Source organism: Crinia signifera, chromosome 5 (genome assembly GCF_055691185.1).
Source record: "Crinia signifera chromosome 5, ASM5569118v1, whole genome shotgun sequence".
Lineage (NCBI taxonomy): Eukaryota > Metazoa > Chordata > Amphibia > Anura > Myobatrachidae > Crinia > Crinia signifera.
The window spans coordinates 123266070-123281410 of record NC_139221.1 but is presented as its reverse complement, the minus strand read 5'-3'; the positions used below and the strand labels follow the sequence as shown (position 1 = coordinate 123281410).

Genomic DNA, 15341 nt, shown 5'->3' with positions numbered 1-15341 from the left:
GACTATGTTGCTGACCATCAGGCTGATGACTTTTCTAATCTCAATCAGTGATTCAAGGAGTCTGAAAATTCTGTTTAATGGTCGGTTACTTCAGACTCCTCCCATCATTTTGTTGCTACCCAATACTGGCATGTATGTGCTGTCTGCTGATTACACATGTGATATGATGGCCTTCTGCAGTAACTTGCTGGGGTCCTGTCATTATTTTAGCATCTGATGGGGTCCCAGAGCAAAATAGTATGAGGTCCCCTGTATTACATGGTATTGATAATAGTGGGGTGAATTGTCACAGGCAAGAAAACAATGTTTGCTATATATTCATTTACAAAACCAACATAGGACCGAATAAATAGAGCAAGTCTAAGAAGTTACTAGGTTGGTAATGCTCCCAAAGAAAGGTTCAGCTCACAGTCTGAAAACATGTCACAAAGGGACAAAATACATTTTCACTCATTTCTCATCTTTTCACTATTTAATCATGTGTGCCCCAAAACCCTACGTGTTCTTCCTTTGTGACATTTTTTCATTGTATTACATGGGCCAGGTCAAATATATACCTGTATAGGGAAGAACGGCGCTTAATACATTTAATGAAGACAATCAATATACTATTTTTTTTTTTTATATGTTGTGTAAAACTGAAGATAGTTGAACTTTCCAAATTTTGTATTAAGATCTGTACAACTACTGCATTGCAAACAAATTAAATATTCCATTCCAAACACATGCACACTTATCTGACTTTCTCCAGAACAAACATTATTGGGAATGTTATAAAAACATATTAGCAAGCTAGGAATAAAAAAAAAAAAAAAAAAAAAAAATTACACAACACGTTCGTCACCAACGAAATTGTTAAACTGGCCTATTGCCAAACATTTAAAATAGGTTTTAGTTGAAAGTAGGTCCTCTAAGATTGATGAGATATATCTTAAGCGATAATGTACAAATATCATCAATAGTTTAATCGGTGCTTTAAAAAAACAAAAAAAAGGATAGGATTGGGAAGAAGACAAACAAGCTTTAGTAAGATTTCTCCAATTCTTGATTTTCTTTACAGTCTCCTTTTCTCGTCCTTGTCAAGACAAACATTTTTTTAAAAATGGACATCCAATGTGGAAGTTTATAACAGTTATATACAGTCAGAGAACTTCCACCAAAGTGAAATTGGATAAGTGTTAAGCACTGCTAGGTTTTCCTGCATGTGCTCCCATCCGTTGGGGATCTTGAGAAGGGTAGTGGATATGACCAGGAGCACGAAGAAATGGTGGTGGTGCCATAGGTGGGAACATGTGTGGGCCAAATCCTGCAACAGAGTCAGTTATGTTAATTTACTTACGTGTACATTATTGGTTTAAAATAATAAAAAAAAAAACTGTATTGCACTTCAAAACACATGGAGTTTTCAAAGTTACATTATATCTTACAGGTAAATGAAAGCGGTTTGTCAAGACATTTGCTGAATTAAACCAAAACCCAAAAGTGACCAGGCATAGGTTAGCCATTTGCTGAGTAAACTATATATTTTTGAATATTAGACAAAATAATACAGCTGCACCCATTATTGTAAGTAATGCACCCATCCCCCCAAAAAATTCAGTATTATATTTCTTGCACCCAATACTTGAAGTTTTCTTACATTTTAAAAAACAAAATAAAAATTAGGTTTTCAGATTAAAAGAAAAATGTATATAGTATGTGGCTTACAACTTAAAGCCTACAATTACTGTAGAGATATTACAAAGCATTCCTAGTTCTCCTTATTAAACAAAAAAAATAATGTTAAGCTCTTTAGCTGGTCTATATTCTGTGTCAATGCGTTTATCCTGGATAATTTTTTTCCCTTTTAATGCAGGGTCTTATTTAAGAATTTAAACAAAAACAAAAAACCTTTGCCTATGCAACTATTATTGGACTGTAAAATAATGGAGGAGTTAAACTTACCTGGAGGTGGTCCAGTTAGCCCAGGAGGAGGCAGTGCTATATTAACCAATGCAGATGATCCACTTGGAGGAAGATTAAAATAGTTTGCTGTAGATTCCTCTTCTGTGGGGGGAGGTGGCAAAGCTGCAAAGAAAACACACCATTTAATATTTACGGTCTCCACCCAATTAGCACTTCTAAAAGCACGTTACCAGGAAACAATGGTAAAAATCCGATGAGCAAGGAGATAAGGAACCATTCATACATGGTTTCTCCCTCAACAACTACAGAGAACACACAATTAAATCTCCAATAAAAAAAAAAAAAAAACGTGAAGAACCCATGTTGACCTTTTTAGGTGTCAACCTTGTTTCAGTTGACCTTTTGGAATTGACCTTATATACCATATAAGTTTTTGTTTATTTTCCAGTATTTGGAAACTGACATTTGCTCCCATATATTACATTCCAGATCGGTAAAACTGATGGATTGCAGTGATGGTCAGGAAACTTGGCAGGACATAACTGGGTATATTTATTTTTACAAGTGGAGATGTTGCCCATAGCAACCACATTCTAGCTAGAATGTGCTAAATAAACAAATTTAATCTGATTGGTTTCTTTGGGAAACATTTACTTTTAACACCTTGAGTGGTGGGTTTTCATGGGGCAGGACAAAACTACCAGGGCAGGTAGGTTTGTCCTGCCCCAAGAAAACCTACCACTCAACTGCAGCCACCATCTTCTGCAGGTCGTGCGCTGCAGCTAGAAGCAGCAGCAGCGGCCCCAAACTTTCCTGAGTGGCCGCTTGGAAGGACAAGTGACGGGGGAAGGGGGGGTGTGTGTGTGTGATGTACAGTAAGTAGGCACATAGTGCGCGAGGCAGCACTGGCGCACATGTATATACTGTATTGTGGTATGCCCGGATATTTTCTGTGACAGCACAGCTTAGCCTGGAAAATTTTGGGGCATGCACACCACTAAAGCGTTTAAAAACCCAGAGTCATAAATATACCCCCGAAGAATATACTACACCCCCCTGCATGGTTTGTGGCTTCAGTCACTTTACCATCCAGGTGGGCTTTAGTTGGAAAAGTATATATAAAAAAATAATTTTACCATGTCGACCTTTTGGTGTCGATCTATTGACCTAGACATTGCCAACCCATCATCTGGATACTGTCAAACAATAATTTTTGGCCATTTTCCACTGTTTTGAAGCAAATAGTAGACTGACATACATTACCACATTTTCATTCCAACCAGCCAACTAGTTAAAAAGATAAATCTTTTGATGTGTATGTAGGTTATAGATAAACTGTCCAATCTCCTTGATGGAAACAAAAATCTGGAAATGTATAGTTGCAAATGACAATGGTTTGCTTCTAAACTCTGGAAGCGACTTTGGTTGTTCAAACAGATTGGTTTTATCTGTTTGATTTAGCAATTTTTTTATTTTTTTTGTCCATTTTTGAGCATCCAAGAGCAAATGGTTGATTGTTACTTGCCCCAATACATTACCAGATTTGTGTTACCACCAGACAGATACATCTTTAAGTGTGTGTGTCAAGCGTCAAAAGTTTGTTTGTTTTTACAAAAAAATGGGAGTTCTATTGAAGATTGGATGTTGCTTTGGGCAATCAATCAGATTCTATTATCTTTTGGAAGGTGCTAAATAAAGAAGTAGAATCTGTTTGCTTGCTATGGGCAACATCCCATCTGCAATTAATTCCCATCTTTGTAAATAAACCTCTAAGTGCCCAGTGACCTATTTGTGGACAGGAATGAAGGAGCTAATAAAAGTAGGGAAATGCAGTCTAATGTCCTAGAACTGCAGATTTTGGATGTTTGACCGAAATTCCCATATGTATTAAGCACCAGAAAGCGAAACTTTCTGGAGCTTGTCCCTGAATGCCATCTACAGATGGTGTTGCCGAAAGGAAGCCTGGTTGCTTGGATACATCCTGCCCTGGATGTGCCTGTCAATACAAAGTATTTACTAATGGGGATAGGTTGGAAACATGCCTGGGCGTAATGACTACTGCACCATGCATCTAGTAATAATACTGGATGGTAACACATAATGCCCAGCAGAAGCCATTGATAATTTGTCACATGAATTAGCAAGATAACAAATATAAAAGAATTGTGTGTTTTTAAATATAGACATACCTCCTGGTAGACCCGGAACAGGTTCAAGTTTCAATCCAGACTCAACAATGCCTTCTCGCTCCCTTTCCTTCCCTCGGGCTGCCTGAGACCTGGAACAAAAATAAAATAATTTGGCATCAGAATAGTAATTAGTAAAAAGGCAGCAATAAACATTAATTAACCACCAAAATAGGCAACAGGAGGTAACTGAAGCAGCTTATAAGTAACTTCTGCTGACAGCGTGAGCAAAAGTGAGTAGTACATAATATATGCTACACTGGGGGTGACCAAACCGGTCCTCAAGATTTACCAACGGTGCATGTTATCCAGGCAACCTGTGCATCTATAGTAGGAATGAATGCAGATGTTTTAAAATGTGACAGTTAGTAATGACTACAGCTGTGCACCAGTTAGGTATCCTGGAAAACGTGGACCGTTGGTAGATCTCGAGGACCCTTTTGGCCACCCCTGAGCTACACACTCAACAGCACTTACTGGCATGTTAAACCAATCACAGTGGTGGAATTTACACCTTAACATTTTGTTGCTCCCAATGCTTCAGTCATAGCTTCCTTATACATAAACCAGGATATACACGACTTCCATCATAATAATTGTGTCTATACTTAGGTGTGTACATGTTTGTCAAATTTTTTTTTTGGAAAATTCAATATTAAATCAATTAAGTGTAGATTTTTAGCTACTGTGCCCCACATTCATGCTCTCTTACTATGAATTGCATAAAATCGGAAATAGTATTCTGCGAATAACTTGTAATAACATGCTCAGAAACTTACATTACGAACACATTTAAATTTGTTTCAATTCCTTGATCGCTCACCTTCCCCACTTGACATTAAGCCGCCGTCCGTTAACAATGAGCTTATTAAAGGATTTCTCTGCTGCCGTCTCCGCTGATTGTCTTGTGGCAAACTGAATAAAGGCGCACTGCTGTCTCTGAACTACAGTGATTGTTCGGATCTCACCAAACTGATAAAAGTGACTCCTGTAGGTATTAAAAAAATAAAAGAGGAGAAGGGTGCTCAGGTACATATTTACAAAGCAAATGGAGCATGTCACCAAGTATACAATGGAGTATAGAACGTAGTTTGGACTTGAAATCACACGAATAACTGAAAAGCAGCACTAACAAAACAAAAAACGGTACTTATGTATTATCTGGGCTGCCGATTTTGATTGTATGCCTTAACTTAAGGCATACAAATCAGATGCGATGTCGCATCGCATACAACCACATCGCATGCGATGCCCCGATTTTTCCATAGGATTCAATGTTAAAATGGACTGAGTCCATTTTAACATGGAATTCAATGGGAAAAAGGGGTCCTTTTCATACCCCTACTATCCAAGTGGGCATGGAGTTGGATATAAACCTGTGGCGAGCGTAGAGAGCCACCGAGCCCGAAGCGTGGCGAGCGAAGCGGGGACGGTATTTTGTGTCCGCTCGCCACAGGTTTATATCCAACTCCATGCCCACTTGGATAGTAGGGGTATGAAAAGGACCCCTTTTCCCATTGAATTCCATGTTAAAATGGACTCAGTCCATTTTAACATTGAATCCTATGGAAAAATCGGGTCCATCGCATCGCATGCGATATGGTCGGATGCGATGGACCCGATTTCAAAATCGGCAGCCCAGTTAGTACATAAGTACCCAACAAACAACAATGCCATACCTTAGCTCTGACTCGTTGATGGTATCACCCAATCCTCCAACATATAAGGTAGTAATAGTCTTGTCTTCTGGGGGATCCAGGCGAGGCATCGTAGAGGCCCGTTTCAACAGTTTGTCTGCAACAGGATCATTGATACCATAATAACGATCTTTGATATTCTGATCAGCAAGTGGGTCATCTGGATCGGTGGGCTTTTCGTGTCTAGGAAAATGTAAAGATTAGGTTAGGGACACTAGTATACAATTTGTTAGAGTGACTCATAAATTTGGGCCATGGATCCGTATCAGTTATACTGCTTTCACATTGCAGAAATGGGTAATGACACGGTATTCTTAAATGGGACTTTAAAACGGGACAGAGCCTTGAGACCTTTCACATTGCAGGTGAAAACCGTTTTAAAAATCATTTAATACCATTCAAACATTCAACCCGTTTAACCCCCAAGGGACACGTTTAAAGCCATTGAAATAGAGCTGTTCAAACTGCCAAAAAAAGGGCTTTAAAACGTGTAGGACTCTGCTTTTTAACCGTGTTGAAATACCAGTTAACTTTAACCGGTAAATCAACTCTGGCACTTTCACATTGCAGCCTTAAATGTTTTAACCCCTTCCCGACATTTGACGTACATTTACGTCATGGCCGGGAGGTACTTCCCGACACATGGCATAAATGTACGTCATGACTTCTAACTGTCACTGCGTCTAGAGACGCAGTGACAGTTAGGTGATGTCTGCTGTCCCTGACAGCAGACATCCCCCCTCGCCGCCCAGGGGGGGCAGGGGTGCCCCCCCCGGTCGGCGATCGCTGTGATTGGCTGTTCAAATCTGAACAGCCATTCACAGCGTTTCCTGTGTTACCGGCGGCTAAGCCGCTCGGTAACACAGGGATCGGTGGTGATCGGTGCTGTCAGGTACAGCACCGATCACCACCGATGTGCAGCCCACCCCTCGCACCCGCCGGGCACTCACCCGGCAGCAGCAGCGGCTCCCACGGCTCCCCCGGAGCGTCTGGAGCGCACGCAGCGCTGCCCTCCTCCCCCCTCCCCCCCGCAGCAGCAGCATCAAGCTGCTGAAAAAGTTGTAAAATAAAATATATGCACTGAAAATATATGTATATATATATATATATATATATATATATATATACACACACATATATATATATATATATATATGTGTGTGTATATATATGTATATATATATAAATATATATATATATATATATATACACATATATACACACATATATATGTGTGTGTGTGTGTGTGTGTGTGTGTGTGTGTGTGTGTGTGTGTGTGTGTGTGTGTGTGTGTGTGTGTGTATACCCCACCGATCGCCAGCCCCCCCCCCCCCCCCTCCCACCCGGCAGCCCCCCTCCCTCCCACCCACCCGGCTGCCGCAGCGCCAGCACCCCTCCCACCCCCCCGCCAGCCGCAGCGCCAGCCCCCCTCCCAAAGCTGGTGACTAAAATGGGGTCACTTGTGGGGGGGTTCCACTGTATTGGTGCTTCGGGGGTCTTGCTAATGCGACATAGCACCCACCATTCATTCCGCCACCAAAAATCACTCCTTCCCTTCTGAGTCCTGCCATGCACCCAACTGGTATTTTTTGGTCACACGTGAGGCATTGCCGTACTCGGGAGAAATTGGGGCACAGATTTTGGGGTGCTTTGTCTCCTTCATTCCTTGTGAAAATAAAAAATTTTGAGCCAGAACTGCATTTTTGTGTAAAAAATTACATTTTTTTACACAAAAATGCAGATCTGGCTCAAAATTTTTCATTTTCACAAGGAATGAAGGAGACAAAGCACCCCAAAATCTGTGCCCCAATTTCTCCCGAGTACGGCAATGCCTCATGTGTGACCAAAAAATACCAGTTGGGTGCATGGCAGGACTCAGAAGGGAAGGAGTGATTTTTGGATTTTGCAGCACAGATTCTGGTTGAATGACCCCCGAAACACCCATACAGTGGAACCCCCCCACAAGTGACCCCATTTTGCAAACTACACCCTTCAGGGAATTCATCAAGGGGTATAGTGTACATTTCAAACCCCCCGGGGTTTCACCAATTTTGATACAACTGAGCTGTGAAAATGAAAAATTTATTTTTTTCATTTTCACTGCCCAGTTGTACCACAATTGGTGAAACCCCTGGGGGTTTGAAATGTACACTATACCCCTAGATGAATTCCCTGAAGGGTGTAGTTTGCAAAATGGGGTCACTTGTGGGGGGGTACCTAACTTTTAGCATCTTATGGTGCCTAGAAACCTACATGGTTCCTAAAAAATAATCTCATAAAAAGGAGGCTCCAAAATCAAGTAGGTGCTCCTTCTATTATGAAGCCTGTGGTTTGGTCACCGTGCACACTAGGGCCACATATAGGATATTTATGAAAACCAAAGAATTGGGGGAATCAATTTTTAGTCACATTTCTCTAGTAAAATGTACTGTGTTCCTTAGAAAAATGTATTAAATTTGCAAATCTGCAAAAAAAATGAAATTTTGAAATTTCACCTACACTTTGTTTTAATTCCTGTGAAACACCTAAAGGGTTAACAAACTTCCAAAATGCTGTTTTGAATACTGTGAGGGGTGCAGTTTTTGAAATGGCATCATTTATGGGGGTGTCTCACATACAAGTCCCTCAAAGTCACATCAGAACTGAACTGGTCCCTAAAAAAATCAGTGTTTGAAATTTTCTTGAAAATTTGAGAATTTGCTATTCATATTTGAAGCCTCCTAGTGTCCAAAAAAATTAAAAGGAAGTTGAAATAATGATGGCAACATAAAGTAGACATATGGTCTATGTTAGTTATTAACTATTTTGAGTGGTATGATTATTTGTCTCACAAGCAGAAAATTTAACATTTTGCAAATCGCTAAATTTTCCATTTTTTCACGACATTTTGGTATTTTTCACAAAAAAACACAGACTGTATCGACCCAAATTTACCACTAATTTGAAGTACAATGTGTCACGAAAAAACAATCTCAAAATCACTGGGATAAGTAAAAGCAAAAAAAAAGTTATCCCCACTTAAGTGAGACATGTCAGATTTGAAAAAAATGGCTCTGTCAGGAACGCAAAAACTAGCTCTGTCAGGAAGGGGTTAAAATGGAAAAAAAAACGGCAATATACCGTTTTAAAAGTGCGATGTGAAAGGGGTATTACAGTATTGTTGCCTGCTAAGCTAAAACATTTCAGCTGGTTTTAGCACTGTGAGCAGTTATAAGCCCATAAAAGGATGGCCGCTTTGGTCTTCAACCATTTTCATGATTGAGCCTTTAAAAAAAAAAAAAAAAAAAAAAATAGAAAAGGGGAATGTTATCGTTTTTCACCTGTATGGACATTCTTCTCCTCTTTTACACTCTCCTTTCACCCAAAAAGAACAGATGTGGGGACGGTTACGTTTGTAATAAGGAGTGGTACGGGCAAGTTTTAAAAGCATATCACTACTGGACGTAGCTTTTCCCAGAGCTCCAACTGGCCTAGATCCATCAGTGTTTGAAATCTGAAGAAAAAAAGAAAATGAATATCCATCCAAATTAGTTTGTAGGAAATACAAATCAATACCTTTTATTTATTTTTACATATGGAGCAATGTAACTTCTGGTAATTGTAAAATGCAGTTCAAATACTAATGGGTAAATATCTCAAAGTGGAGAGAGATAAGACTAAAGTGGCATACACAGTGAGATGTTGTTGAGAGACCTGAGCAATGTAGATCGCTCAGGATAACTCAACACACAGTGGTGTGCCAACGATGTGTGCTGAGCAATCTGTCAGGGCCAGTGTTCTCCGGTGAGAACACTGGCCCTGCTCTGATAGCGACACACTGGGCTGCACATCGCCTTTGCTAACGCCCCAACACATGGAGCGATGTAGAGGCAATTTCTAAGAGATCGCTTAGGAAGTGCCTTGAAATTGCCCCGGTGTGTAAGCCCCATAAGCAGGCAGATTCTGTCATGTTACAGGCTGTGGGCCAGATTCTCTAAGTTTCAAAAGTGATGAAATGGAGAGTGATAAACAGCCAGCCAATCAGCTCCTTCCTGCCATGTCACAGACTGTTTGAAAAATGTCAGCCTGGAGCTGATTGGCTGGCTGTTTATCACTCTCCATTTTATCACTTTTGAAGCTTAGAGAATCTGGCCCTGTGTTTGAAAAATGAGTAAGAACCTGATTGTTACTCTCAAAGCTTTGTTAACTCCCCATCTGAGTGTGGAAGAGTATTTAATATAAATTCCTTCCTTTTTCCAACTGCTATTTGCATAACCTTTACACTGGCGTCCTACACCTTACCTCTCGTTCCATATTCTGAGTGTAGTACTCTTTATTGACATCAGATCTAGGCATTTCATCCTTCAAGGAAACCCCTGTGTCTCGCACTTGAATGGGAAGACCTACATTATAAAAAAAAAAACTGTATTATCGTATACAGATCTTTACATTAGCGTGGCAAGAGCAGCTTTCCACAAAATAAAATGAAAAAAATCTTTATGCCAGTAGTTCCCAACCTTTTATGAATCAGGGCACCATAGAGTATCAGCAATTTTTTGTCATGACAAGCCCTAGGATTAACGTTTAATAATGATATAGATTTGAAAAGACATTACATTAAGTAAATTGTGCCTACCTGTCACCATTAGGGTCAGTTATGCTGGTGGACAATTGTGCTTCTGATAGTCCGCATTTTAAAATTTACAGCCACTAGCATTATCCCCACTTACTTACACTATTAATAAGTTGATTTGGTCCTGGACCAGCAACCTGAGGCACCCCGGCAAGAGCCTCACAGCACCTCAGCATTTAGGAACCACTGCCTTATGCCAAATTATTTTAGCTCGTTTATAAAGAACATAGCTACAATGTATATAAAATACTTTATTTCATTTAAACTAGCGAAAACAAAAAAATTGCGTAAATGCAATATAACCTTGCAAAAAAATATTACTAACCATACTCCAAGTCTAGGAGACAAGTCTGACAGACGTTTTTCAACTTGCTACATGTTTGGCACACCTCTGTCTTCTTAAAGCGCATGCGCACCCCTGGGCACCAGCGAAATACTGTAAATGGGCGTGCGCATATCTGGAAGACAAGAATAATACTGAGCTAACGTTTGAGGCAACTATTACACAGGTTTTTATTTATATTACTTAAAGGCTAGACACAATATCTTCAAAAATTACTCAATACAATTACTATTGCTGTTTTCTGGAGAGAAAAAATACATTTTGAGAAAAATGAGCAGAGGGCTGGTCGTCCAAGAGGTTCCACCTGACTGGGCGGAAAGAGCTGCCACCACGGCAGGGGTTGGCCAGTACGCTGCTAAAGGTCACAGAGTCAACGGACTATGGCTTGCTTAGTAGCTGGCCAGCCCCATTTGTGAAAGCAGGAGGACAAAAAGGGACTCAAATTTATCGATTCCCTGAGTTTTGCCCACATAAAACCAGAGGGCCCAATATCATATCTAAATAGATAACCTCCTTTGCAGCATCCGGTGCTTGAAAGGCTGGAACCTCATTCTCTTGATTGATGTGTCATTGAGAAACCCCCTTCAGGAGGTAGCCCAGTTGCAACTTAAGGAGAAGTAGTATAAGGAGAAGAATTGGATCCTCGGGTCATGGCAGTCATAAGCCGAGGATCCCGAATGATCATTGCACAATGCAATGCAGAGGAAGAGTTGATCTCTGAGCCAGATAAACATGCAAGTAGGAAGCTTGCAAGTACAGGGAGGACAGAAAGGCTTGCTGCCTCCAGCACTAGAATGATCGACCTCAGAGACTCCAGGAAGAACTTTTGGACACACAGGTACCTGTTGAGGGTGTTGATTGAGAAAAGGACAAAATGATCTTTTCAACTTCCGAACTAAGAAGAGGTTGGCATAGAAACCCATGTGTCTCTAAGGCAGGGGGTTGGAATAATTGCCCTGGGAGGCAAATAGAGAGTAAATGAACTTCAGTGCTTTTGCATTTTCTGGATCCTCTGGAAGTCACATTAAAAAAAAAAAAAAAAAAAACACAATAGGCTGGAAGACTTTTCCAGAAGTTCAGAGCATACCCAGGTGTCAAAGAAAAGCAGAAGCTGGCCTTCCCTGTGACAGGCCTGTCAGCTGGCTTGGTGGACAGGCGTCTATTAGGCCAGGGCTGTTTACCCTGGGACTTGCAACCCTTGGTGGAAAAGCCCAGGAATCCAAAAGATAACTGACACTCGGGCTTTACCTTGTGGGTAAAAGGAAAGAAAATGAAAATTGTGAAGCTGCCACCGAAAGACAAAATGATGTCTTAAGGTGCATACACACAGTGCGATTTTGACTATGTGCTGTCCCTTAAACTCCCGGAGGCCAGAAGCACCAGTTTTGACTCTACACAGAACTATGAGCTTTATTCAGATCTGACTGCTACTGTGCACAATTGCAGTGGTCTGCGTTCAGTTAGCCACCGCCCCAACAGAGTGAAATCCCGTCCAAGTTTGTGAACGGCGTGCAAATCTATAGCTGTTCTGCAAATCAATTCGCAACTCACGCACCATCAAAGGATTTCCTCAGTCTGTCCAAGTCTGTAACTCTGACCCTTCCACAACTGTGACAGACAGGCTGAAGGAGGCCAGAGCAGACATCGCACACCCTCAATGAAAACGCCTGCATTATTCCTGACACTCCCAGAAAACGCCAGAATTCCATAATCGATCGCCTCGTAAAATCCCACAACAGCAATCAAGTCTGAATAACCCCTTATATATGATTTTAGCTATGTACAATTTTGACAATACTGCACTATAGATTGTACACTTTCTATTCAAAATTGTGTTGCTTGCACAGTCTATTTTTTTCTTGTGATAAAGACCCCACGGGGGCATAAATCAGCTTTGCAAGCTGTACACAAACGGTGGAATACCTACTATATAGTTTATAGTCCATAACAGAAGGTCATCTTGCACTGTGTGTATGCCCCATTAGAGGTCCAATTCTGGAATAAAAAAAATTCCTACAGAATAAGGAAAAGCAGGCTTTCTTATCGCCCAGAAGGTCCCCATATCAGAGGATATGTTTGGAATGTACAATGGAGATATAATTAAATAGCAAAGTTTATGGTATCTATGGCCGTTAAAAAAATTATTTCTCTGCTAAGTGTTACAGAAAACCATTAGTAACTTTTCATTTTACCTTGCATTCCTTTCCATATTTTTCTTTGGTCTGAAAGAAAACACACATTTGTTTACTCGTACAGTAGTCTTAGGACAAAACAAACCCAATGTGCACAAAATGTGAAAGAGCTAAAATACAAAGATCAAAGTAACAGTCTAAAATCAGAAATGGCTCAGCAATTTGTAATATTTTTTTCTCAAACACATCTCCAATAGCTTCCTTTAGGTCAGTCCAAGGCAAAGTACCAAATCTTTTGGAGCGGGGATTCCCAACTCCTGTCCACAAGTACCACCAATAGGCCATGTTTTGAGTTAATCTATTTAGCCAGGACAGTATTATCCCACAGACAGAAATCCTGAACAAATAACCTGCTTAGAAAGGGAGTGCAAGCTTTCAGGGCTATTTGCCAGGCATACATGTAGTTAAAGAAAATGCTTTTTTTTTACGTAAACAGTTCCCCCAAATGGCAAAATATTTGCGCATGTACAAGTAGTGTCGGTAAATTATCAAATCTAACCCCACAGACCCCCCAAAAATAAAACATCATGTGGGTCATTACAATCTAAATGCCTAATGAGAATATAATTGCATAATAAAAATAGAATTGTCATGGTGCTGTTCAGTACAAGCTTTAATACTAAAGACATCAACAAAATTGCCACGTTCACTGCTCTTATGGTTAGCATTACAAAGGTAAATATTTGTATTAAGCTTACCATCCGAATATATGGATTTTCTCCCAGGCATGTCTGACACAAAATTGGGAAGTCCTGAAAAACATTGTATAGAGAGAGCATGATCAATACACGGAAATATCTTACCACTTCACAAAACCACATAAAAAAAAAAAAAAAAGAGATTGCAGACTCCAGGAAAAGTAAACTGAACTACCTTATAATGCAGCATTCAAAGTAACAGCTCCATAAAACTGTACTGCGTTCCATAATTTAAGATGCTCATATTCAAATTCGCAATTTCACTTTGTTCATTTCAAGACATTTGCATAAAAAAGGAACCAATATAAAAATTGGCAGCCAGAGAAAGACTGCATTTGGTTCACTCTACCCTGTGCTTTTGGGTGTGGTAGCCCGACAGTCTGGATTCCGAGGGTCAGAATCCCGGTGATGAGCGCAATGAAGCACCTTGCAGGCTCACTACAGGTTTTACTATCCGTCTATAGGGGTCATGGACCCCTATGAGGGAAAATAGCCCATCAGTGCGATCCTGACTGTCAGACATTTAAACAGTCTATTTACTGACCAGAATTCCAACCATCAGGCCACTATCTGGCATCCGTGATTTTCACAATTCTACTGCACAAGAGTTGTGTCCAATTTTATAAAGCGGGACGACGGCTTTGCGAAAACACACAAGTTACACTGAACCTGAGAGTTTTCAGGTCTCGGGTGGCCTGATAAAAATGGTTAAATGTAATGGGAATAATAATGTCCCGATGTTTTAATGGGAATAATAGGATACCCCCATATATCTGGAAGTATGGTATAATTTGCCAATATAGTTCAGTGTGTACATGCATTATTGGTAGTTGCGCACAACATTGTTCAACATATCGGACGCGGCCCCTTTAGTGTGTATGGGGTTTAAGGTCTAAGTATCTCTGCACAGTTATATTTTATTTGTAGACTAATACGACTAGACTATGGCTATCTAAAGGCAAAGCTGGGTACACAATATGCAGATGGATCTGCAGACACAGCGGTCAATTTGATAAGCATACAAACCAACTGCTGGTCGATGGCTCTTTCCTGACTACACAACTGGGTGAGCATTTGCCCACTCAGTACCTACAGCCAAGGTACAAGCAGCTGGCAGGTCAACCGTACATATGGCCAAGAGCCCTTAAATCTTCAAGAAGTATTAGTATAGACTATGCTACAGGGACAATATGCTAGGTCTCTCAGGAAGATGTAACCAACTCATCCAAATACATGGGCATCCATGCACAGGCACTAGCACATGTGCTGCTAAAGGCACATTTACAAGCACCTGTATAGCCACACATAGGCACTCATACATGAGCACATAGCACCAGGAGACCTGCTGTGGCCTACCCAGGCTGCTCGTCACACACCGGGCTTCGGCCATACGGGGTGGTGGGAGGCTGCAGACCCCGTAAACAGTTGCACAAATCACCACACCTTCGCCGTTACTCACCGCGTCCTCCCAGTTCTGCCGGTTGTACGTATTAGATCCAAGCGAAGTCGCCATTCTACAGGAGCCTTGCTCCCAGCAGACTCTCGGTGCCTGGGCCTGGTTCCCGAAAACACGCCTGCCTGCTACTACGCCTGCGTCGCCGGTGGAAACATGACGCCTGCGCAACGCGCTACAATTGCTGCAGGAATAAGGGCTTGCAAGTTCTAGCACGCCAAGTCTAAAGCAGCGCCTCCTAGCGGCCCCCAGCTC

At 41.0% G+C, this 15341-nt stretch overlaps 1 protein-coding gene across 1 annotated transcript; it reads right to left on the bottom strand.

Moving 5' to 3' along the window:
• Positions 1-939: 939 nt before the first annotated feature.
• RBM22 (RNA binding motif protein 22) lies at positions 940-15277 on the bottom strand. The gene is made up of 11 exons (XM_083187972.1): positions 15093-15277; positions 13634-13687; positions 12936-12965; positions 10726-10858; positions 10070-10170; positions 9109-9281; positions 5771-5971; positions 4915-5079; positions 4095-4183; positions 1945-2067; positions 940-1306 (listed from the first exon to the last, which is right to left on the bottom strand). The coding sequence occupies exons 1-11, from the start codon at positions 15144-15146 to the stop codon at positions 1179-1181; spliced, it is 1251 nt and encodes a 416-aa protein (XP_083044098.1). The 5' UTR covers positions 15147-15277; the 3' UTR covers positions 940-1178.
• Between the last annotated feature and the right edge of the window lie 64 nt (positions 15278-15341).

Excerpts from the sequence above, each read along its gene's own strand:
- RBM22 (XM_083187972.1), bottom strand. The coding sequence starts at position 15,146 with ATGGCGACTTCGCTTGGATCTAATACGTACAACCGGCAGAACTGGGAG. Across the intron at positions 5,972-9,108 it reads GGAGAAGAATGTCCATACAG|ACACGAAAAGCCCACCGATC; the intron begins GTGAAAAACGAT and ends ACATTTTCCTAG. Across the intron at positions 2,068-4,094 it reads TGTTCCGGGTCTACCAGGAG|CTTTGCCACCTCCCCCCACA; the intron begins GTATGTCTATAT and ends TTTTCTTTGCAG.